General features: G+C 34.4%; 4 protein-coding genes across 9 annotated transcripts; 3 read left to right on the top strand and 1 right to left on the bottom strand.

The window, feature by feature from the left end:
• The first annotated feature begins 1,782 nt into the window (after positions 1-1,782).
• On the top strand, positions 1,783-5,759 carry LOC116028100 (KH domain-containing protein HEN4). 3 transcript variants are annotated; one of them, XM_031269901.1, is made up of 8 exons: positions 1,783-1,943; positions 2,482-3,071; positions 3,476-3,871; positions 3,966-4,220; positions 4,490-4,747; positions 4,930-4,991; positions 5,132-5,204; positions 5,400-5,757. In XM_031269901.1, exons 2-7 carry the CDS (start codon positions 2,493-2,495, stop codon positions 5,178-5,180), a joined length of 1,599 nt encoding a protein of 532 aa, XP_031125761.1. In that variant the 5' UTR covers positions 1,783-1,943; positions 2,482-2,492; the 3' UTR covers positions 5,181-5,204; positions 5,400-5,757. The 3 variants fall into 3 exon arrangements, with proteins under 3 accessions (XP_031125761.1, XP_031125768.1, XP_031125767.1); XM_031269907.1 differs by having other exon boundaries at positions 1,786-1,921; XM_031269908.1 differs by lacking the exon at positions 5,132-5,204 and having other exon boundaries at positions 5,400-5,759.
• A 4,365-nt stretch (positions 5,760-10,124) lies between these two features.
• On the top strand, positions 10,125-12,253 carry LOC115998014 (casparian strip membrane protein 2-like). 3 transcript variants are annotated; one of them, XM_031237471.1, is made up of 4 exons: positions 10,125-10,575; positions 11,278-11,583; positions 11,768-11,891; positions 12,004-12,253. In XM_031237471.1, the coding sequence occupies exons 2-4, from the start codon at positions 11,360-11,362 to the stop codon at positions 12,220-12,222; spliced, it is 567 nt and encodes a 188-aa protein (XP_031093331.1). In that variant the 5' UTR covers positions 10,125-10,575; positions 11,278-11,359; the 3' UTR covers positions 12,223-12,253. The 3 variants fall into 3 exon arrangements, with proteins under 3 accessions (XP_031093331.1, XP_031093339.1, XP_031093328.1); XM_031237479.1 differs by having other exon boundaries at positions 11,293-11,583; XM_031237468.1 differs by lacking the exon at positions 10,125-10,575 and having other exon boundaries at positions 10,842-11,583.
• On the bottom strand, positions 11,902-13,306 carry LOC115998002 (photosynthetic NDH subunit of lumenal location 2, chloroplastic). 2 transcript variants are annotated; one of them, XR_004093816.1, is made up of 3 exons: positions 12,725-13,306; positions 12,404-12,595; positions 11,902-12,352 (listed from the first exon to the last, which is right to left on the bottom strand). XR_004093816.1 is itself a non-coding variant. In XM_031237455.1 (2 exons), exons 1-2 carry the CDS (start codon positions 13,211-13,213, stop codon positions 12,497-12,499), a joined length of 588 nt encoding a protein of 195 aa, XP_031093315.1. In that variant the 5' UTR covers positions 13,214-13,306; the 3' UTR covers positions 12,383-12,496. The 2 variants fall into 2 exon arrangements, 1 of the variants encoding a protein (XP_031093315.1); XM_031237455.1 differs by lacking the exon at positions 11,902-12,352 and having other exon boundaries at positions 12,383-12,595.
• Positions 13,307-19,365: 6,059 nt separating this feature from the next.
• Positions 19,366-19,830, top strand: LOC116012358 (putative ribonuclease H protein At1g65750). The gene has a single exon (XM_031251883.1). It carries the CDS (start codon positions 19,366-19,368, stop codon positions 19,828-19,830), a length of 465 nt encoding a protein of 154 aa, XP_031107743.1.
• Positions 19,831-25,236: the final 5,406 nt, after the last annotated feature.

A 25,236-nucleotide genomic window follows, 5' to 3' on the forward strand; every position in this document is an offset into this window, starting at 1 on the left:
GTAGTATATTAATTAATGAACTTTCAGTACTCAAGTACCATATTTGCAAAAAATGAACATTTAGTGTATTAAAATGTACTTCTATTATATTAAAAATATACTTTATGTCAGTGGTCTATAATATAATGGCTGGATAATAAATACAAGCTAGCTTTAATGTTTATCTTAATTGGATTTAAATCCAATAATAAGACTCAAAACCCATGAACCAAACACCGTTTTAATCTTCTGAATTGAAGTGTCACATTAAATTCAAGTCATCATAGGCCAACCCTAAAGGCAAGATGATGTACATTTAGTTATAACTAAATGTCGAACATTTAGTTATAACTAAATGTAGAATTGTACATAATACATTAACTGAAAATATATGATATATTAATTGTATATACATAATTTAGTGGTCAATAACAAGCACAATAAATCATAGTCCACAATCTAATTTGCACCCCAAGGGCATGCACTAGATTCCATATTGCCAGCTTCATGTTTGAGCCATATACACTAAGGCCTTCTCTAATAGTTAAGAGTTTGGTGTAGTTTTTGAGGAGATTTTGTAAGTGTGATTAGGAAAGAGAAAATAGGGATAGAGAGAAAAAAGAAAAGGAAATATAAATCAAAATTAAAAAACATAAATTTTTTTTTTAAAAGAAGATAATTTACGCGCCTCACTTTCGTGAGCCACAGTTATTATGCCATTTGGTGGGCCCCACTGGGGCTGACAAAATTTGGAAATAGCAAGAGAAAAACATCCCTTCAATTTCATCTTCCCATTTGTTTAAAAAACATACATGTCAGTTTTTTTTCTTAAACTGTGTCCAAGAGGACTAATGGGGATGGCCTAAGACGTTTGACAGTTAACCTATAACAAAGGTATCAAAATTTCAAAACTTTTAGTTCAACAATAATGAGTTTAAACTTTATTTTTATATTTGTAGTTAAATGTTTCTACAAAAGTTAGGTAGGGAATTAATTATATATAAAACAGAAGCAAATAATACAAAAAGGAAAAAAGAAAAAAAAAAAGTCTAAAGTACCATCCATGCTAAGTATGTAATGTCATTATCATATGAACTAATCTAAACACCTGCGCCCTTCATATTCTTCTTGCAAAGTGGTGAATTGAAATACTTCATTGATTGTATTTAGAGTCTCTTTACTTCTTCGTTGTTAACACTCCACCGGAGAGTTGAGTCTGAACAATGATGGATTGGATTGAGTGCAAGGCAACATAGAAGAATAAACCCATAGTCTATATGATTTATTAATAAGAATATCATCAAGAATACATAAATCATTGACGGAATAATACTTGAATTATAAAGTAATTCTTATTGAAAAATTTGCTCACAAAGATGAAATTCATTGATCTAAGGGTTTCTACACTTGGCTCGACATGATTGTTGAGAGGTAATCATGATTCTTCTTGGAAACATGTTACACGTAAACAATGTTTCAAAAAATTGTTGACCTCGATATAGAGACATGTCGGTTTAAGAATTCAGTAAATTAAATATAAGATAATAATTATTTGAAAAAAAGGAAGTCAAAGTTGTATAGTTACCGTCATTTGGGAATAATTTATTAAAAATATGATGTTTTATTTGACAAGAAATGTTGTTATCTAATCCAAAATGTTTTTGTAATAATTAATGTTGGACCACATGGCCAAGTAGATTGGTACATATGAAACAGTAGTGGGGCAAAAACAAAAATCACTTTATTTAAAAAGTTCTGGAAAAATGGCTAACTAGATTAGTACAACAACATGAATCCAGGTTTTATTAGTAAAACACAATAGATAGAATATAAAAGCAGTCGGGTTCGTTTCCATTTATATATTCCAAGTTTCAAACCCTACAATATACACTGCTAATTTTCCGATTTTGGCTGATGTGTTTCTGACGAAAATCAAATAACGGTGATAACTGATAACCCCTTTGGTATTCTTCTTTCCTCTTCTCAACTGTAGTTTCTCTTTTTCTGTACAACTTTCGGTACAGTAATGCTTTGCTAAAATTGTTAAATTTTGTGAAAATTTTAGGTTTATATATGCCTACTTATATAGTTGCAATACGTTGTGGTATATATCATCTGATCGTGTTCTTCTGGTTGAGTATATTTATTTGTTTCTAGATAATTTGTCCGAATGCTTGTTAATTTGTTTTAGCCTTTTAGGTTGGGGTTGATTTTGTTGTCTTCGTTGAGGGCGTGCTTGTCTGAACTTGTTTTGACAGTGGAACTTAGAATGTTTGTTCAAATTTTTCTGCCTTTTTGGAGTTACCAGTTCATCATTCTGGACCATTTAGACTAAAATAGGTTTAGATGCCAGAATTGTTTTAATGATTTTAAAATTGCTGAGCATTTTAAATTCCAAATGGTTTAAATGAGAACTTTATAAGTGATATATCGTTTCTCATTGGTTATTCTGTTACTATAACAAGCGTTAATTTGGAATTTATGAATGGATATAAATTACAGTGCCGGTTGATATGGCTGGCCAGATGAATAACTTCGGGAAAAGGTTGCAGTCTGATTCAGAATTTCCAGGAAATGATGGAGGCAAACGAAGGAATCCAACTGATGAAAGAGACTCAAATACCATTGGACCAGAGGATACAGTTTACCGTTTTTTGTGTCCCTTAGGTAAAATTGGAAGTATAATTGGTGTGGGTGGGGATATTGCTAAACAGTTGAGAGCTGAAACCAATTCAAAAATTAGGATAAGTGAGACAATACCTGGATGTGAGGAGCGTGTGGTTACTCTTTATAGTTCGAGTGAAGAAACTAATGAATATGAAGAAACAGGTGATCTAATTTCACCAGCACAGGATGCTCTCTTTAGGGTTCATGACAGAGTATTTGCAGAAGAGGCACGCATGGAAGATGAGCTGGGGGAACCTCAGCAGATTGTTGTTCGGCTTCTTGTGCCATCAGATCAGATAGGTTGTGTTATTGGGAAAGGCGGACAAGTGATCCAAAATTTGCGCAGTGAAACTGGTGCTCAGATTCGAGTTTTAAGCAGTGAACATTTGCCCCCTTGCGCTCTTGGTTCTGATGAGCTGATCATGGTAATTTAAACTATCTTATGTTGCATTGTATTAGTTTCCTGATGTTGCAAGTTAAACCCCAAAAAGACATAATGTTTGTCTATGCACTCTGGATAAATTATATGTATACTCGGTCTGCTGTTGTAAACGTCCTTTTTCTTCACTTTTGGTTGTTACAAAAAATTTTAGTTGCTTATAATGGATATTCACTTGCAGCATACAACACATAGACTCTCATCAAGTTAACTATAAGGAATTAATTAATGAGTTGAAGTAGGTTTCCAGTATTTAGATCTCTGCTTTGGTTTATTCTAGATCATATCACAACTTTTCTCATATATGAGATCATGAATCATGATGGTTAATTTTGGTAATATAGAGGGGTTTGAGAGGTAAAGATATATTGGAATGTGCTTTCTTTTCAGATAACAGGGGAAGGTGCAGTTGTGAAAAAGGCACTTTATCAAGTAGCATCACGCCTTCATGAAAACCCTTCACGATCCCAGCACCTGTTACTTTCATCAGCTAGCATTTATAGATCTGGTGGTGGACTTACGTATCCGCATGCTGGTGCCCATGCCTTGGGTATGACTTCTGTAATGGGTTCTTATGGGTCTTACAGAAATGATGGTAGAAATAGGGTGGCTTCTGCAAAGGAATTCTCCATCCGTTTGGTTTGCCCGAACGAAAACATTGGAGCTGTGATTGGCAAAGGTGGAAGTATAATCAAACAGTTAAGACAGGAATCAGGCGCATCAATTAAAGTCGACAGTGCAGCTGCTGAAGGAGATGACTGCATAATATTTGTATCAGCTAAGGAGGTGAGTGCATTGTAATTTATTGTTTATTCTAAGTGGCTAAAATTCAGGGTTCAAGCCTGTCTTGGTCCCAGACTATGAATTTATTATGTGTCAGACATTTGAAGATCCATCCCCAACAATTGATGCGACTATGCGCCTGCAACCACGGTGCAGTGAGAAAACAGAGAAAGAATCAGGTGATACTGTCATCACAACTCGCTTGCTTGTACCCAGTTCACGAGTTGGATGCCTTATAGGGAAAGGTGGTTCCATCATTAGTGAGATGAGAAATACCACGAGGGCGGGTATTCGTATCCTAGCCAAGGAAAATCTTCCCAAAGTTGCATCTGAAGATGATGAGATGGTGCAGGTAGTTTCTTATGAGTTCTTACATGTGTGCATTTGTTTTGTACTTATGTTCCCCTTTAATCTAGCTTTATATTCACCTATTTGTTTGTCCAACCTTGTGCATGTCCTGTGTGTTGGATGCTTGCATGATTGGGATGATTAGTGCAAATGTGAAACTTTGTTTCATGATTTTCAGCTTTGATGCATGCAAAACCAAGCGATGATTATAAGTTTATAACCAAAGAAAAGATCTAGTCATTTTTACATTATGATTTTCCTAATGCTGTTCAGATTACTGGAGACCTCAATGTTGCTTGCACTGCATTGTTCCAAATAGTTTTGCGCTTGAGGGCAAATGTTTTTGAGATGGAAGGAACTTTAGCTGCAATTTCACCAGTTCTTCCATATGGTGGAGTGCCTCCCAACATCTCAGAAGGTTCAAAGTATTCTAATCGTGATAATAAATCACGTAGCCATGGGAATCCAATGTATTCTGGTGGACGTGATTTAGAGGATTCTATTCCAAATGATAGTTATGGTGGTTCACAGGTATTTATAAATTTTTGGTTTAATTTAATAATTACAGATTGTCTGTCCAATTTATGATCAAACCTTAAACTGTTCCTGGATTTCAGCTTGACAAACAGAAATTCTCATGTCTGAAGTTCAATTACATAGTCAATTTTACCGCCACATTCCCACAATAACTGCTCTATGGTCCTTGTTTTCAGATTGGTGGTGGAAGTAGTTATGGACCTTATGGAGTTTACTCTAGCCGTTCTAATAGTGCAGGGTAAACCTTTTGGAGCTTGGGTTCTTTGTTTTACTTTCATTATTTCAATTTTATTTTTCTTTAGTTTGACTGTTCTTAAAGATGATTTTATATCTTTTGAAATATAATTATCTCACCCAACCCTGATACCCATTTACCAGGTTAGCTAGCCATAACCCTGTATCTTATGGCAAGTCTAATGGTTTCTAGAGTTCTTGGTTGTGAGGGCTACAGGTAGAACATTTTCTTGTTCATATATACCAATGAAATAAGCAGCTTGGGTTTGCATTTTTTTTAAAAAATTTCTTAAAATAATGATTTTGTTCTTTAAAGATATTATTCCTGTTCATACTTTCATCTGGACTCGAGCCTATATTGATCTCTAATACAATTTCTTTTACTTTTGCCTTTCCCTTTCCATCAAAACAGCTCTGGTCCATGATGCCCAAGCCAGCCCGTGCCCCTTTTGATGCAGCCTAAGAACAGAAGATGAACAGGATAGAGAAAGTTGTGGTTGTCTTGCCCATAGCATTGTTGGTTTTTAGGAGTTGTGGTCATCTTGCCCAGTTTTATACTTTTATATTGTAATGAAACATTGTCTGGTTGTTTGTGGCCTTGTACCTGATACCTTTAGGTTCTTTGCTTTCATAAACCAGTGCCAAAGCATTTACGTGTAATTTAGCACTACTTTGATAATCTTTTTTAATTCTTTTGAAACTTGTGCAAGTGGTGAGAAATTCTTTTGTGATACCATATAACAAGATTTCACCGCATCATTAAGCATTGACATGCTCGTGCTGCATTTTTTCTGAACTTTTGAGACAGAATGCAAGTATCAGTTAAGAACTTGAACGGTTAGGTCTCAGCTTTTGCAGGATGTCAAAGACGAGTCTTTGTTATTTAGGTTCTATCTACTGTCCTTGTTGGATGATCTGGTTTTGTTCAATGATGCTCCGGTATGTAATTTTGCAAGAATGTCAGGTTTGTGGTCATTTTGCTCTTTTTGTCCACTAACTTCAGAACCAAGTCTCATGGAGGTCCAATTTCAAGGCAAGCAGATTCTGTTCATACTTCTCCAGGCTATATGGTACATACCAACTATAATATCCCTATTAATGGTCGAGCCGGTCTAAACTATTTGTATCTTTTTGGTTTCCAGCCTTGAAGGCTTGAACAACTACGTTCATATATTTGTTTTGCAGGATTGACCAACAAATTGTAATTATTCCGGTGAATGTCAACCATGATCAATGTGATAAAACAGGGGAGGTAAGTATGATCAATGTAAATAACAAGTGCTATCTATTATTGTTACAGGACTTATATTCTCAGCATATTGTGTTACACAATTATTCTCAGTCAAATGCATCATTAATTGCTAAAAGCAAGTAGAAGTGAAGCTGATTGCTAATTGTGTCTTAGGCCGAGCCAGAAGTAAGGTGCGAACTTTGAGCTTTGTTCTCCCATTTTGTTTTGGAATATAAACTTCATCTGTGCAAGCAAATTACATTATGAGCCTCTGCTTACTGAGCATGGTGAGTTCTAAACCAAATGTTCACCTGAAGCAAATGTATATTACCTCTGAAGTAGTTGCTCATCATTGTAGTGTTCACTGTCTTTGATGCGGATGTTTATCACAAATGTGAATACTGTTCATTTGTGCCTTGCAGCTTTGCATTGCTAGTGATCTAGAGTGATATTCAGCGAGTAATTTTGCCTGAATTGCCATTCCTGCAACTCCTTCCTGGCCGAAATGCTTGGCTATGCTGATTAATCAACACATCGTATTGAAACAATTACAGTAATTTACTTTTTTTTGTAGGTTCTCATGAATTTTCGCAATTGAATCGTGTTGTCATTTGAAGCTCAACAAATGGGTTACCTAGGACACAGCTAATTAAGAGGCTGTATGTATTTAGTTTCAGACTTTAACTAAGCTGATGTTACTACATTCTTACAAAAGTTTTGGTTTTTTTTTTTCCTTGTATTTGTAAACTTGTTACCTTGCTTCATGTGTGTGAAGATCAATAGTTATTGTGTGGATCGTGATCATGGTTGCCATACTCTTGAGCTTGTGCTTTTGGTTGGGCTTCAGGTTGGCTAGGGTCTATGGGTGTCGGCAAATTATTGTGTGGATCATGGTCCACACAGCTGTGTGGACCATAATAAAATGTACATTTTTAATGTACTAAATGTACATTATTTTTGTACTGAATGTACATTATTTTTATTCTATAAAAATAATGTACATTCAGTACACAAATAATGTACATCCCCTGAATATAATGTACATTATTTTTATACTGAATGTACATTATTTTTATATTGAATGTGCATTATTTGATAGTATGGTCCACACAGCTGTGTGGACCATGTGTGGACCATGGTCCACACAATAATGATTGATGGTGTCAAAGTGGGCCGAAGTATACACTTGCCCTTTAGTGGGTTGTTATGCCGTGGACTCAGGTCCACCTTGCAAGGTGGACATGTGTTTACATTCACATACATTATACTCTACATTCACAGACACTATGCTCTACATTTACAATTTGTAAACTCCACATTTACACATTACATGATTATATGTTTAGTAACTATATTCTTCATTCACAATTTGTAAACTCCACATTCACACATTCAAAACTTTATATTCACAGGTGCTATACTCCACATTCACAACTTGAGAACTCCACATTCACACATTACAGGGCTACAAGTTGCTAGAACTTCTTAACTCTATTACAGATTCACACATGCATATCTCTACATTCACGATTTTTATACTCTATATTCACAATTTGAAACCTCCACATTCACACATTTCTGGGCAACTCTACATTCACACAATCATAAATCTACATTCACAATTTCTATACTCTATATTCACACTTTGAAACCTCTATATTCACACATTTTTAGACAACTCTATATTCAGCAATATGTTTACTAATTAAAAAAAAAAGAAGACAAAAACGACGTAGTTTTAGACCCAAGTCCACCTTGCAAGGTGGACCTGGGTCCACAGCATAATTTGCCCCTGTAGTGGGGTGGGTTAGCATTATAGGAATTTAGGCCCGCGAAAATGCGGGCTTGACCAGCAGCCCGTGCGGGTTGCAGGCCAACCCGTGGGTCAGGCCTATTAAAATAAAATAAAATAAAATCATAACTTGTGTCAATTGTCTCCACTCTCCCTATCTGGTTCTGTCCCTTTGTGGCTTTCTCGGTCTCTCACTCTCCATCAACAGCGACGCAATTTCTTCTAAGTTTGTGTCTCAGTTTCACCGTCCAACGACGACATTCAACGAGATTTCAGAGTCCAAAGACGATTATTGTACCACTCGGCTCAAAAGAAAAATTGAAATAGGGATTTGTACTTGTCCATTTGTCAATTTTTTTTGAAAAGGTCGATTTGTCATTTAATTGTGTATCATTCATTCATTTGTATGTAATTTTTAATTTTAGTAAAAAATTTTACAATCTTGTACTCTTTGTCTTGTTCGTCTTGTTCCTTTGCAGAAATTGACAAATTGTATGTGCTAATTAGTGTTAATACTTAATATGTTACTGCTAAATGTTACTGTAATTACTAATAGTTAAGTTTTAATAACTTGAAATGTCCTCTACAAAATGTATATATTTCAGTCCAAAATTTTTAGATTGTTAAGTGTATACTACATTTAATATAACCAGGTTGAGTGTGTAATAATTTTATTTTTTTTGATCTATAAGAAGGTGATAACCAGTGCTACAAACTAAGACATAATTTTATTTCTTAGTAATGCTAACTGCTGTTTAAGTTTATAATAGTTTTATTTTTTAGTAATAGTTTTTTGTTATAAAAAGGTGGCCCGCGGCACGGCCGCAGTTGGACAATCTCGCAAGTAGGAATGAAAACTTCAATCTTCTAAAGGTTTTGACATTTAGGGGATAGACTTTGTGGGCCATTTCCGGAGTAAAGAGTTCATCCTCAAACTTTCAAACTTCAATCTTCTAAAGGTTTTGACATTTAGGGGTAGACTTTGTGGGGCCATTTCTGGAGTAAAGAGTTTGTAAGTACGCTATTGATTATGTTTCTAAATGGGTATAGACCAAAGCTTTTCATACAAATGATGGCTAGAGTGTGATCAAATTTCTTAAAAAGTTTTTGCAAGGTTTGGAGTTCCCAAGGTGATAATTAGTGACCATGGGAGTCATAGTATTTATACACTAGCATCCATAATATGACTAATTTTAAAATTTTTCTTGGTTAGAATTAAACATATATCTTAAGACTATTGTAGAGAGAAAGAGAGAGAGCTAACGAATGGTGATGGGGTCGCACTACAATCTCGTCTAGCTACTAGTACGAACAAACGGCGCACCTCACAAGTACCATTTTCAAAAAGGTGTCTTCTACTCTCTTCAGATTTTTTATCTGCATCTTTCTCAGGTATGTACAAATAACTCAGATCTTTGCATTTAAATTTCGCAAAGAAGTTTAATAAAGAATTTGAAAGCTTCAAATGAAACTTGGATTGCTTGAAGTATTGAATTATCCCATGGTTACAAATGTGCCCTAGAGGAGTATTTATATAATTTCACTTCTTTAATGGACAATAAAGATTGACTAGATCTTATGGCTGGAAATTAATCTTTAAAAAACTAGAACTTTTCCAAAAACGTTAAGATTTTAAAACATTCTAAGAATCCCTCATATATCTCTAGTGCTATGTACATGTCTTTAGAAAATTCTACAAACTATAAAATGTTATGCTATGTATAAGTGTAAGGAAACTTTAGAGAGATATAGTAAATCTCAGAAATTCCTAGCAAATTAAAATGCTTCGAGTGGTACACTTAACTCTCCCCCTTCTCTTTTAAAAAAAAAAAAAAAGAAAAAAAAAACTCTACGTTACCTTCTGAGTTGTAATAGAATATGTTGTAATGCAACCGCCTCATAATCACTTTATCCAGAATTTTCAAATTGCCAAGTGATAAAATATTGAATCTTGGATGGCATTTTCTGATCATAGCATTATCAGAAAGAAGATAATGACTTGACACTCATCCTTTAATTTTTGCAGAGGTGGCCAAAAAATTCTGGCTCTCACATGCTATGTATGACGACTGTATAAATCTTCAAACATGTGAACCCAATAACTTTTTCAGATCACAGATATGAATAGCCATTTAGCCAGTGATTCTACAAACTTTAAAGATATGATCAAATCTGATCTCCTTCCATAAATAGAAGGTGCTACTATTCCTCCAAACATGTATATCTTGCTATTGCCTTGGCAGGGTGGAGGCATAACTCAAATTCATTGTGATGATAGATGCATCATCTTAGGTCTTGCATGTGATTATGGGGGTGTGAGATGTAGCCAAGGATGACTTGCCGGAAGTGTCATTTCTCTATTATCGGGATGAGATTAGAAAAGAATCGTTTTTGAGTCAAGATTATATGTTTTTAAAGATGGTAACCTTAACGGTTGTTAGTTTGTGATTCGGCAAGTTGTCATTGGTTACATTTCAACCTTGTATTCACATGTTAGATTTCTGATGTCTATATTTTAAAGAGTTTTGATCTATAAATGAATTACAAGTGGAGTCCAATCGTGTGGTAAGCTCTTTAATTTGCTCCAATGTTTACTTTAAAAAAAAAATCATTTCTGTTGACATGAACTTCATTTTCTTTATTTGGTAATGTGTGTGTTACTAGGCAGAAACCAAACTTGACCTTGTGATTCTCAACTCTGCTAATATTTACCTTACTTTGACTTTTGCACTACTGAGTTATGTTTGAGAGAAAAAAATGAATTTAACACAGGGTAGTTTTTGACAAACTTCATTTAATATCTAATAAAATATTGAATTTGTAGATTAAAAAAAAAAAAGAAGAGAGAGAATGTGGGCGGATTTTGAGAAAGATCAAACATTGAATTAGTGCATTAAAAATATGAAAAATTTGACAAAGTGTCAACACACTTGCATTATTATCTCATTATTATTACCTAATCCATTATTGCAACTAATTAAATTAATCCTGCACCTAACTGTATGTAGCCCTGCCCTGGCATGGTTTTGTGTTGGAGTTGGAAGAAGCAATATTTCATGTTTCAGTTACAACATTATTTAAATGTAGTATATATGGAGATGATAGAGCAGTTAAGATTAATAATATGAATAATGTGAGATCAGATACTATAATGCAAACCTAATCTCCCCTGGCCAGGCCACCTGAATCACTTCCTCTTCTCGATTAATCTATCATAGGATAATCTATCTAAGTAATCTCGATTTAGTATAAATTGGCGAGTGCCAGTGCATTACATTGCAGATAGATCGATAAAGAAAAGAAAACGTTTGATTAGATCGAGTTAAGAAAGCTAAGGCGGCAATTGAAGATGAAGACAGGTAGCGCACTCGAAGCCGGAGAAGCATCGAAGGTAGCAGCCGCAAGGGGAGGAGGAATCCGAGGAATCAATGTCTTTGATCTCATTCTCCGCATTGCTGCCATCGTCGGAACCCTAGCCGCCGCTGCCGCCATGGGAACAACCAACCAACAGCTCCCTTTTGTCACACAGTTCGTACGCTTTGAAGCTCAGTACGACGACATTGATGCTTTCAGGTAATTACTAGTAATTAACTAACTCTTTTTATGGGATATTCAATCCCAGCTTAGAATTTTTGACAGGACTAGAGTTGACTCTCATATTAAATTGAAATATATATGTGGTCTGATGCTGATGCCGATGCCGGACATCATACTAATCTTATGTTTTGGTTTGTGACAAATTAAATTATGTTAAAAGGATGTTCCTGATTGTGAACGCAATTGTTTGTGTATACCTTGTATTCTCCCTCCCGCTATCCATCATCCACATTATGAGGAGAAGAGCTGCAAAGAGCAGAATCGTGCTTATATTTTTGGACACGGTAACTTCCATATATTAACCAACATATATAATATCTATAATAAATGTGTAATCTCACTCTTAATTACTCCATCATAATCTATCTAAATATATATTTGCATATTATATTGAAGGTGATGTTGGGGGCTCTGACCGGCGCGGCATCCGCGGCGGCTGCGGTGGTTTACTTGGCACATTATGGGAATTCATCCACAAACTGGTTCTCAATATGCCAACAATATCCAGATTTCTGCCAGAGCTCTTCCGGCTCCTTAATTGGATCCTTCGGCGCCGTCGTAGCTCTCCTTCTTCTTGTGCTTTTATCAGCCATAGCTCTAGCCAGGAGCCATTAATTATTACTACTCCCATCCAAAAATGCCAATCAATATATTGCATTGCATTGTGTGCTTCCATCTTATATATGCTACTTGAATTGTGTGTATTCTGGGAATGAATTGTCACGTTTCATTATCTATATCACTTTTTTGTTGTTTATGGTACTAAAAACAAGTGTTACATTCAAAGTATTTATATTTTTTTTCCTTGAGTGACGAGAGAAATTAAATCATCAGCCACTACTGATACATATACCATGAGTATCTCTATTTTTACAATGAAAAAATTATATTATGCTAGAAGTGCCACGAGCTCATCAATTGATTTCAGGGTCTTCTTGTAGTACACCATGGACTCAAACACCTTTGGGGTTCTAACGTAATAATCAAACTGAAAAAAATAAAAAAAAGACAAAAATAAAACTGGAATTACTGGGCTGGGTTAATAAACTACTGCAATTAATTAATTAAATTGGTGAACTGAAGCAAAAGTTGATAAAAATAAAGATGAATTAATTACCTCGGAAATGTTATCGACAAGTTGATTGGCCGTGTTAACATAGGAGGCTTGTCTGCCCTGAGGCACCATGGACATTGCAGTCTTCATATCCTGGGAAAGATAAGCGGCTTTCTGTCGCAAATAGAACAAAACATATTTCCACGACATCTTCTCCAGCATGTTTTCAATGCCGTGAAGTCCCTCCGCGGTTTGGCGAATCCTGGCCACCGCGTCTTCCGGCGACAACCCCGGCTCGAAGAATCTCTCCCTCAGAAACGACCGGGTTCCCCAGTTCTGGGCAAATGCCAGTGGGGTCAAATTCAGGCCCAGTGTCAGGGAAGTGGCTACAAGAGCAGTGACCAGATTTCTTCGATTTTGATGATGTTGTTCGGGCAATTTGGCTTGGGTTTTGGGGAGTGATGATGAGCGCCATTGGCGAGGAGGATGGGTTTTGTTAATGGAGATTTGGGGGTGGAAGGGAATTATTGTGGAGCTTGTGAGGGTGGCCATGGTTGTTTAGATGAGGATCGGAGAAGGTAGAACAGATGGTTGTGAAAGAAAATGGTAACATTTTTTGAGTTTTGATTGGATGGGGTTTTTTTTTGAAGAAAAATGGACCTTTGGTTTTGGTGACTTGGCAATATATGCATTATCCTCTTTGGTTTTGGATGGGAATTGAAGTTCACTACTTGTTATCAAGTGTGCGGTGTTTGTATGGTAGTCATTGAATTCATATTAGGTGGTTGAATTAAATTCTTTCATCATATGACATTCATGAATGATTTTACAAGTTATCGAGTTGTAAAAATATTGGATGAAATATAATATTAGATAAAAGTTTAGTTGGACATATTCAATTAAGTAATATATGTAAATTTAGTTTCAGATTGTTACCTAAAATCATAGTCAACTAGGTCTATTAGGTCACCAAATCATAGTCAACTAGGTCTATTAGGTCGGTGACGATTGACAAGTAGCATTGAATGTCACTAACCAAGCTAAAGCGTAAAGTTGCCATTGGTACGTAAGACAAGACACTAATTTAATATCGGTAATCTCATGATTATATTTAATGACTTTTAGTATTTTTAAAAAATATACATTTATATCAGAGTTACTAAGGCACTAAAGTAAATACTCCATCATGTATATTTGATTCCCACTTAATGTTAATTATTTTGTGACCTTTCATGAACTTATTCTTAGTACCTTAAATTGGCTAAATACATTAGTATCAATTTTTTTAAGTATTAAAATTTAAAAAAAATACTTGAATTATGGTTGTAGAATTAGATAGGATCGGAAAGGTAAAAAATTTGTGGATATAGCTAGAAAATTTTATTGTTAATTCTACATTATATTTGTGCCGTAGTAATAGAGAATCAGTGATCTTACTAATTTTCTTTATGCTTTATGCTTGATTATGAATTACTGCCAAGCAGCCAAAGACCTTATGCTCAAGCGACACCCGGTGTACACTCCCATGTGGAAGGGAGTGGGTTCGAGCCTCAGTGGAGGCATCTGTTGACTCTTTGTGCTTCAGTAGAGCCATGAACAGATATTACATTGTAACCGAGTCAGTACAACTCAAAAAAAACCAAGCAGAGAATTGATCAATACTAGGACCAAGGTAGTTAGCATGCTATAGATAATTGAATTAATATGTTAAGCAAATTTACTACTATTATACCGGGCCGTTCCAATAAAAATTGTGGTCTTGTGTAATATCTTAAATTAGACTCCTTTTTTTTTTTTTCAAGAACTTTGTATATAAAAATAATAGTTGTTCAAAAAGTTGTGTCAAAAATTCAAAATATAAATATTGTATAAAAAATAAATCTAAATTTCATTTAAATAGTGACATGCGCCGTGCACATTTAGACGCAAAATCATCCACCAAAATTTTGATATCAACTACTTCTTCCAAAATGTCATTTTCAACAGAGATTAAAGCTAACACATTGAGTCTCTCTTGCAACATAATTGATAGTAAATAAGATTTCAACAATTTCAACTTTGGAAAACTCCTTTTTGCAGAGGCAATCGTAATTGGGATAGTCAATAATATTCCTAACTGGATATGGGGCGATAGCGAAAAATCTTGCCTCACTTGAATTTTAAAATCATTTTAAAGTAGGACTTCTCGAATATCACTAACTTGATATCTAATATCTTTAACATTCTTATTATTTTCATTGCCACAGTGATACCTATCATTATTGTGCACACTATCATTTAAATTTTTTTCAATCTCACAATCATGATCTCCTATATGAAGATGAGCATCTAACAATTTTTCCTTGTGATCATCTTTTTACAAATCTATTTGAATTTCTTTTATAAAGAATTTTTCAAGATCAAGCTCCCTTTTGAGATTGAGTTAGTTGCTCAATTCTTCTTTTCTTTTTAAGCTTCTCAAATCCAGATGAATATTTTCTAGAAGACATAATTATAAAATCCTAAGAAAAAATAAGAATTTATTTAGAAACTCTATGAATAAATAATTAATAAAGAAACAAGAATTGTGAAATATTTAGTAATTTTAATTACCTGCTAAGAGAATTGAAGAACTTTAGAATTTGTGACTTTGCATAATCAAGGATGAATTGAAGAATTCTCCCGAGCTGCGTCGTTTGCTTTTTGCGTATTTGCGTGCTACTACTACCTGATGAGGCTGGCGTCTTTGACGATTTGCGTAATGTCAGTATTAATTCGGTAAATCGGTACTGAACTCAAGCAATCAGGCTACGCCACTGCGGACCTAAATCACCTAATTTCCGTATTTGGTAATGAACTCAAGGCCTCAAGCGGACCTACAGTACTTATATAATAGAATAATTGGGAATTAGGGTTGCCGATCCGCCGAAGAGATTAATAATGCCGCATTGCCTCTTAAATTCTTAATTGTTTAATGGTTATAATCTGTATACATATATTATATACTTTTTTAAAAATATGGGGCCCCCAATTTTTGGAGGACCGGTGCAAAGGACGTGCAGTGGGCAGACTTGTCTAGGGTCGGCCCTGTTATTATATACGACTCTTTATCCATAATTAAGTTAATCATGGTGTCTGTTGCATTCATCATTCATTAGAGTTTTACGTACATGTGGGATGTGGCTTATATTCTTGAACTCCTATGTGTACTACTTTGCATTTATTAAGCAGATTTAGTTTGTTATGTAATTATGTGTAAAATATCATTCTTCATCACCCACATTACTCGAATGATGCTAATGAGTTATTATTTGGTATTAAAAAATATAGGTGAAAAACAAAATGAGCAAAATGTGGATGTTGGTATCGATCCAAATGATTTTGCAAATGGTGAGTTTGCTTGATTGGTTGAGTGATGAAGGGGAATTGAAGATAATTGGCTATAGCTAGGAGCCAAAAGCATATATAACTCAAAAATACGGTTAAGAGGCAAAAGCATGTTCAAAAAGTTTTCTATCTGTTACAGTCCTATCTACTAGCTAGGTCCCTAACAGAAGTATATATACTATACGAATAAGAGCCAAAGAGAGTTATGTCTAAAATGGGTATAAAAAATGGCGGTCAAATTATTTAATCAAATGGATGGTTCAGATGAATTATTTAATCAAATAGATGGTTAAGATAATTCAGATTAATATTATTAATAGAGATTACCTAATTTAACCTTACTTTTATGATTATCCGTTAAGTTTTCCGTTAAATATTCTCTTCTCCGTTAATATTCCGTTAACTTTTAACTTACCCATTAATTTCTATAAGAAAGGTCTTAGGTTCGAACCTCATCTCAATCAAATTTGACATAATTAAGTTTCTCACTCTATTTTACTGTTATTAAATTAAATAAATTAGTAGCTACAACAAAAAATGATACATATGTATTTCTTTAATTTAGAATTATGTGTCTACAATACCTTTATTCGAAAAAATTATTCATTATCAAAAAATCAAATTAAATAAGATAAAAAATTTCATTAGTTATACTGTCTTTATTTTCTCTCATGCAAAGATTCTTTACATTCAAATTTATCAATTGATATTCATTACATTATCCATTATCTTATTTTTACAATACCCGATTTTACCAAACAGCCACATCGATTAAACAAAGTCACGCAAAGATCACCTCTCTTAAATCTAAAGAAGGACAGTGAATCACAGACGAAAGGCTGCTAACAGAGCATGTACGTGATTTTTTTATCAAGCTGTTTACTGAAGACCAGAACATCTACTCCCAGGGTCTTGATCGTGGACACTTCCCAGAGTTGAATGAACAGGAACGGAAATGGATCAATAGCCCCTTCTTAGAAGAGGAAATTAAACAAGCTTTATTTGAAATGGAAGGTTGCAAAGCACCAGGGCCAGATGGGTTCAATGCCAGTTTCTACCAGAAAACTTGGGACACAGTAGGCAAAAGCCTATTGGATTTCGCATTTGAATTTTTCAGAAGTGGTCATTTACCACCCAGATGCAACGACACAGTATTGACGCTTATACCAAAGGTGCCAAGCCCGGAGTCAGTGAAACAACTTAGACCGATTGGCCTGTGCAATGTATCATACAAACTGCTGACTAAAGTAATGGCTACCAGGCTAAAGGACATCTCCCAGAAATTAATTGGACCGCACCAGACCAGCTTCGTTCCAGGAAGACAAATCACAGACAACATATTAATTTTTCAAGAGATTCTAAACTCCATGAGAACGAAGAAAGGTGGAAGAGGCTGTATGATTTTGAAGGTGGACCTAGAAAAAGTGTATGATAGGGTATCTTGGGAGTTTATTGCAGATACATTAGAAGATATCGGCTTCAACAACGATTGGATTAGAAATATAATGAATTGTGTCTCCACATCAAGGTTGGCGATCAATTGGAATGGACACACCTCCGAATGGTTTCATCCATCGAGAGGAATCAGACAGGGAGACCCTATCTCTCCCCTTCTTTTTGTTTTATGTATTGAGCGTCTAAGCCATATTATAAATAATGCAGTGACTTGCGGAGATTGGAAAGGCATTCAAATTTGTAGACAAGGACCTCACCTTTCCCACCTGTTTTTTGCAGATGACATGGTACTATTTGGAGAAGCATCAGTTGATCAAGCTAAGGAAATGGCTAGATGTCTGGATCTTTTTTGCAGTAACTCAGGGCAGAAGATTAACGTCCAGAAATCTTCTCTATTCTTCTCACGTAACACGCCGGAACAGCTACAAGGTGCTATCACAAACTTATTAGGAATACCCAAAGTAGAGGAGATGGGGAAATACCTTGGCGTCCCCTCAATACATGGGCGAGTGAAGAATGAATCATTTGCAGGGTTGATAGAGAGAATTCAAAACAGACTCTCGGGCTGGAAAACCAAAACCCTTTCCCTGGCTGGGAGGAGAGTTCTAGCCCAGTCTGTCATTTCCTCCATTCCTTACTATAGCATGCAGTCAACTTCTTTACCAGCTGGGATAATAAACAACATTGAGCAACTTATACGAAACTTCCTTTGGGGCAGCTATCCGGGATCAAGGAAATGTCACTTGGTAAACTGGGATACAGTGACAAAAGATCTAGAAGATGGAAGATTAGGACTGCGCAAGTTGGAACCAATGAATAGGGCATTCTTGGCCAAGATAGGTTGGCGTATCATGCAGAATGAAGATAGCCTACTGGTGAAAATTCTCAAGGCCAAATATGCTATCACATCCACAAATACTGCAGAGTGGCGACCCAAACACAATATGTCGAATGCTTGGAAGGGAATCCTCAAATCTCCACCAATTCTACAAGTTGGGACAAAGAAATGTGTGCGGAATGGAAAAGGGACATTATTCTGGAAAGATGTTTGGCTCGAGGATAATATCTTGAAAGACTTGGCCACTCGACCATTACATGGTACTGAGGTCGATTTGGTAGTCGCAGATTACTGGAACCCCGATCAGGGATGGGACTGGAATAGACTAATAACATGCCTCCCACCACATATTTTGAATGTACTAGCTGCAACTATAATCCAGGATGATCAGCATAATGAGGACACAATAGGATGGAAGAACGATATGACGGGAACTTTTTCAGTCAGCTCTGCTTATAATATCGCAACAACTACATCAGCTGAGGTCGACGCAGCAAAATGGAACGCCATTTGGAAATTAAAAACTCCCAATCGCATCAAAACCTTCCTTTGGCTCGTCAGACATGGAAGGTTGATGACCAATGAGCTTCGAGAAAAGTGGGGCATGACCCTTAATGACAAATGTTGGCGTTGCACTAGCGAGACAGAGAATATAGATCATGTATTGAGGTTTTGCCCTGAAGCAGAGGAAGTGTGGAGAGCTCTTCTCCCAGAATTTCACCATAAATCCAAAAGCTACCCTCTTCAGAACTGGCTGGACGAAGGAATCAGAACAGGAAAAAGGTCCAACAGTCCGGAGAGCAGTGCTCTTGTATTTGCGGTCACAGCCTGGACACTATAGAAACTAAGAAATGAAGCCATCTTCGGTGTATCCACCCAAACACTACACTCGAAGATTCGCGGGATTAAGGCCAAAATAGAAGAGATCTACATTGCATTCTCTAAAGCCAAGCAACCTCACGGCACCTATCCACAGTATGGTTGGAGTAGACTATGTTGGGATGTACCTAAAGAAGGATTTATTAAAATCAATGTTGATGGTGCGATGGAAACCAATACGAACATTGCTGGATGTGGCGGAGTAATGAGAGACGCCTCGGGACACTGGAAAGCTGGATATGTACACAATATCGGCATATGCTCGCCGCTTCAAGCAGAATCGTGGGCCCTTCTCAAAGGCCTTCAACTCGCTACTACGCATGCGGCCAGAAAAGTTATTTTTGAGAGCGACTCTAGCGAGGTGGTTAGGCGAATGAACAACAGCCACGTTGATGCTACTGACTCCAACATTATACTTGCATGCAAACATGAATGCCGACGCTTTGAAGAGGTAAAAATATTGCTGATTGCACGAGAGAAAAACGCAGTGGCAGACTTTCTAGCCAAACTCGCCAAACAGTATGCTCAAGGAGTGCATATTCTCACCACCCCACCAGTTGAAGTAGCTAGACTATTAGAAGAAGATGCTACCGGAATCCCACAATGGCGTTTTAGCGTTAAAACCCGCTGAGCTATATACGATTGTACTGGGTCACCCCCTTCCACTAAGAAAAAAAAATATCAAAGTTATAGTACAAAATAATGTTATATATTTATTTACCAAATATTTTATTAATACTATGAAAATTTTTTTAAAATAATTTGAAGCTAATTATATTAACTACTTGGAAATTGGTTGACAAAGAGAGTACTTAAATAATAACCCAACAAATTGAAGCGGAATCACTCTATTTTACTCTTATTAAATTAAATAAATTAGTAGTTACACCAAAAAATATACATATGTATTTCTTTAATACCATGAAAATAATAAAAAACAATAGTTTGAAACCAATCATATTAATTACTTGGGAGATTTGTTGACAATGAAAGTACCCAAATAACCCATTATCTAGCAAATTGAAGCGAGAAACTACCTTTTAATATTTTAGGAATATATAATATTTTAAATTTTCAAATTTTTATTAATTTATTTAATCTTTTTTCTTAAACTAGGGATTTCTTTATCCACAATAACTCATTCAACAATAATGGTTGAACCAAATGAACCCCAAGCAAAACACCTAAAGGAAAGTTCATAGATCCTATATCATAATCTCATTGCATGACGTTGTCATCTATGCTACCAACAATAACCGAATTGCAAATAATACACTACCAACAAAAAGGAAGAGAACAAATAGTAAAGATGAAGACAATGACAATGTTACTCAAAAGAAAATTAAGAACACTTAGAAAAATTCAAATGAAAAGTAGTATTTATTTAGACTCTCATTTTTAGACCAAATATTTAGACTATCGATTTTACAAGGTTGCAAACATTTATTTTAGTAATAATTATAATGAATTTTCTATATTATCTTGGATTCATATACTTTGAGTTAGATATTTAAATAAAAAAAACTCGACATTCAATTACCCATGTATATACTTTTCGTATATATTCTTGCATTGATATACTTTCAAATATTTATTTAAATATAAACATTGGGCATTAACCCATTCGCGCAATGCGCGTATAAAACTAGTATATTTAATATGACTTTGATTGATTAAGAGGAATGTAATATGCACCATGCATGTTTTATGCTAACATGCATGCAGAAAGGATTAATCAATTAATTAGTTATTGAGAAACCAAATGATTGTTGTTGAAGCTTCATTAGTGTTACTGAGTTAACGGTGAGAATTTTATGAGTTTATTACCTAAAATATTAGCTGATGGTAGAAAAATTGTTCGGTAAGTTAATTGTTAACTGATAGCTGTTTTGTATAATTTCTTTTCTCAAAAAATTAATTGAAAAAGTTACTTTGAGCGGCTTTTTAAATTTTAGCATTTTGGAGTTATAAAAAACTAATTAACCAAACACTTACTCCGTATATTTTTTAACCAAATCAAACAACTAATAGTAGTCAAATAAGTCAAAATTGGTTGATAAGTCAAATAATTGTTCATTTGAATTAGTAGAGAGTTCACATCTCAAAATTCTTGGAAGCAAATTCAATTCAAAGTTTTGGTTCTTCAATTCATTTTGCATGCTTAGCACACCATCTACATCAAAGATTCCTCTCTTAGAGTTACTGTCATACAACTTGTTCAACAGTTGCTAACGTAGTAAAAGGAAGCATATACCATTATTCTGAAAAATGGGGAAAAAAGAAGAAAAAAAAAAAAAGAAGCCAAACCTTACCATTGAAGAAAAGTGCCCAAAAAAGAACAAATTTAAAGAAGGGTCATCTAAAGAAGAATTTAAATCCGTCAGTGGCAAGTTTTTGCATTGACACATAATTCGTCCACATCCCTTTACTTTTTGGGACTAATAATTACTGAAGATCAAGGTTCTGGAATGACTATTACTTATATTCCTTCTATTATTGATGTATATTGATTGACTCTAAAAAATCAGTCATAAAATGATTATTTGATTCATGAGAATGTGAAACTTTCTTTGGTGATGAGATATCTCAAGAATGATTTTTAGTTCATTTTTAATCATATTAACTATTTATGAGAATTTTATTATGACTAAAATTTTAAGTAATGTGAAATTTTTGAATATATCATGCTATTGTCTAAAAATATTTCATGAACCAACAGCTTGCTAAGGGCAAAGTGCCCCGACTTAGGTAGTAATATTATGATCTTAATTTGAACTTTAAATACGAATACTGCTGACTATGAATTATTATGTGTTACTTTTATTCCATAATAAAAATTAACTTATTATATTGAGAATATATAATTTAACACTCGATAATTATTATTTTCGTTAAACTATTTACGTACCATACTTGTAAGGGGAATATATGTATATTTGTCCTACAATGAAATAGTTTATGTGACATTACAAGAAGAAAGTAGGAATAAATTAAAGATATGATGAGCTACCTAGGTAGTCCATCCATCATATCGTTATGATAAAAAAGAATGAAATGGACAACAAAAAATGTATGGTCGGATAAGGATGAGGGCAATTTGATAGATGAGTTTACGTAGGTTGTAGAATGCTTGGGATAATTACTAAACTATATATGTGTTAAAAGAAGATGCATGTTCCACGTTAGCTGGATGCACGAGCGAACCAAGTAGATAGGATGCGTGAACGGCATTTTGGAAGATGACAGTCCTTGACTCAGCCCAAATACTTTGACCAGTCAACTTGACTAACATATGTACTTACACATTTGCTCGGGAGGCCGTTTCTTTGTCAGGTTGCGGGGAGTGGTTTGATGCTCCTCCCCTTTTTCTTGTTGATTGTCTTTCATCTGATTTAATGAATTAAGTTCTTTTTCTCAAAAAAAAAACAGTTTACTCTCTTTTTTTTTTCTTTTTTTTTTCTTTTTATAAAGTTTACCCTATTGAATTTGATTTTGTTGTGAATGCAATAGGTAAGAATTTGACTTTATTGTGAATATTAGTGTACAAATATTAAAAGATCTATATGTTTGCACATTTTGGAGCCTCTAGGCAAGTTGAGGCACATTATGCGGTTTACATCATTCACCGTTCTCCAAGTAAAAATGGTAACTATGAGGGACACTTAAGTTTATGGTTCAAATTTATAATTTGATGATTTTTTACGTGTTTATGATTCATGCTACATTCATGGTAATTAAGAAATAATAAAAAAAATTTAGCTCAAGTTGAATTTACAGTCTCTACAAAAGTCAAATTTAGGCCATGTGTGGTAAATGACTATTAGCTGATTGGGTTACAGGGTATGGCTAGTTGATAGCATTAGCTGATTGTAGAAATGTGTTTGGTAAATTAGTTATTAGCCGATAACTATTTGGTATATTATTTTTCCTCAAAAAGTTAATTGCAAAAGTTGTTTTGAGTTGCTTTTTGAATTTTTAGCATTTTAAAGTTACAAAAAGATAATTAACTAAACACTTATATTAATTTTTTTTAACCAAGTCAAATATCTAATAGTGGTCAAATAAGCCAAAATTGATTCATAAATTAACTATTTTACCAAATATGAGCTTATATTTTATAGTTACATTAATAATTTCTTTATCACGACTGTTTAAAGGGTTGATTTTATCGTATATTGTGTAAAATCGGTAATATTTTTTGGATTTGATGGGCGGTGATTTGTAAAATATTTCTTTTGATAATATTGCATATTTGAAAAAGAAGTATATATAATTTGTTATTGTAATTAAAAAAATTCTCATATGTACTCTATGAAACATAATGAAGAATATGTGTGTTTGTAATATTAGCTAGATTCATTGAACATTTGACCTCAATTAGTGGCCATGTTAGCAAATTCCCTATAGTTTGTGTACTTGTGTATGTGGATATAAAGCCACCAGCATGCACAAAAACTAATGATTAATGCTTAACGCGTAATGTTTATTTAAGCTGTTTTGTCCGTGAATGGAATAGACAAATGATATTTTGAGGGAATTAATCATTTAATTACTTTGGTCAAGAAATTAATTAAAATGAAGGATAAAAGTAAACTTTGTAAAGATAATGAAACTAAAGCTTAATGGATTTTTAGTACTACCGACTCTATTACATTGTAGTATTTGTTCATCTATACTTTATCAATCTGTTGAAACATAAAGAGTCAATACCGCATTCACTGAAGTTCGATCTCATGATATATCATTTGGGAGAACTATTAAAACAGGTTAATTTCACTGGACTAATTTGTTACGTCTCACAATAAAATTAAAGTGGGATGAGGTTTGATTTTTAAGGCCTACCTAAATAGCTATATAAATATAAGAATAAATATAAATAAATCTCTTTTATATATATAAAATTCAAATCATATGCAAAGTTGTTTCCAGGTAAAAACGCTCACAAACAACCTTTGGATCTAAGTCAATTTTTTTTTTTTTTTAATCTCATTCATTAATTGAGAGGAGATAGGCAGTGGCATTCCTGTAATTAAGTTCAATTTAATTACCAAGTTTCCCTCTTCTTAGGGGCAAGAAAGTTTTTTTTTTTTTTTTTTTTTTAAAAGGTTATAAACTCAAATAGAGCACTAACTTCATTCTCCCTTTATTGCTTTCTACATTCTCTCCACTACACTGCGTTTGCCCGTCTCCACTCCACAAACAACCTTTCTTACAAGGTTTTTGAAGATCTCAACGTCTTTTTTGCGCTCTTATTCTTATTTGATCCTTATTTTATATAGACTCCCCTTTCAGGTGAGAACCAGTATTCTCATGTAAACCTGTGAAATAAATAAATATACGGTAAGTACTACATGAATGCACAACAACTACTCCAGTTTCACAACTACTACATGAATTCATCAAAACTACTATAATAATGCACATAAAATACTGCACGGATGCACCGCAAATATTCGCGTTTGTCCTCTACGCATTCCTGAGAATAGTTATTATGCATTCATGTAGAATTTGTCATGCATTCTTTAATAAGTTCGCATAGAAAGTTTGGTTCACATTTGATCACAACTACATACATACATACATACATACATACATATATATATATATATATATATATATATATAAAATAGATCAAACAGTTGAGATGATTGAAGTGGTGCATCCGATGCAGTGGTACAATAGTGTAGTGGTGCAGGTGCATCAGTACAGTGGTGCAGTGATGTATATTAACAGGTCAAAAAAAATTATAAACCACAAGATCAACGGTGCATAATAATAAACAGGTTTAAATTAGAGAGAGACACACATACGCGCCTCATTGGACTTCACCTTTTTGATTGAATGGTTTTCTTATTATAAGTTATAACATATGTCAATTGCAGGACTGCTCTTTTTGGCCAGCAATCAATTTCTAACTTCTGTACGTTGATATATACCATAACTATTGCGTGGACCACGATAAAAAATACATAAAATATATTATTTTAACTCATAAAATATATTATTTTAACATATAGAGTACATTATTCTAATTCAT

Source organism: Ipomoea triloba, chromosome 1, assembly GCF_003576645.1.
Source record: "Ipomoea triloba cultivar NCNSP0323 chromosome 1, ASM357664v1".
NCBI lineage: Eukaryota > Viridiplantae > Streptophyta > Magnoliopsida > Solanales > Convolvulaceae > Ipomoea > Ipomoea triloba.

What these genes read in the sequence shown, in the direction of transcription:
- LOC116028100 (XM_031269901.1), top strand. Translation starts at nt 2,493, where the DNA reads ATGGCTGGCCAGATGAATAACTTCGGGAAAAGGTTGCAGTCTGATTCA. An exon ending in GTTCTGATGAGCTGATCATG is followed by an intron (nt 3,072 to 3,475) that starts GTAATTTAAACT and finishes CTTTCTTTTCAG; the next exon opens with ATAACAGGGGAAGGTGCAGT. An exon ending in AGCCGTTCTAATAGTGCAGG is followed by an intron (nt 4,992 to 5,131) that starts GTAAACCTTTTG and finishes CCCATTTACCAG; the next exon opens with GTTAGCTAGCCATAACCCTG.
- LOC115998014 (XM_031237471.1), top strand. Translation starts at nt 11,360, where the DNA reads ATGAAGACAGGTAGCGCACTCGAAGCCGGAGAAGCATCGAAGGTAGCA. An exon ending in GACGACATTGATGCTTTCAG is followed by an intron (nt 11,584 to 11,767) that starts GTAATTACTAGT and finishes TTATGTTAAAAG; the next exon opens with GATGTTCCTGATTGTGAACG. An exon ending in TGCTTATATTTTTGGACACG is followed by an intron (nt 11,892 to 12,003) that starts GTAACTTCCATA and finishes ATTATATTGAAG; the next exon opens with GTGATGTTGGGGGCTCTGAC.
- LOC116012358 (XM_031251883.1), top strand. Translation starts at nt 19,366, where the DNA reads ATGGAAACCAATACGAACATTGCTGGATGTGGCGGAGTAATGAGAGAC.
- LOC115998002 (XM_031237455.1), bottom strand. Translation starts at nt 13,213, where the DNA reads ATGGCCACCCTCACAAGCTCCACAATAATTCCCTTCCACCCCCAAATC. An exon ending in TTGTCGATAACATTTCCGAG is followed by an intron (nt 12,596 to 12,724) that starts GTAATTAATTCA and finishes TATTTTTTTCAG; the next exon opens with TTTGATTATTACGTTAGAAC.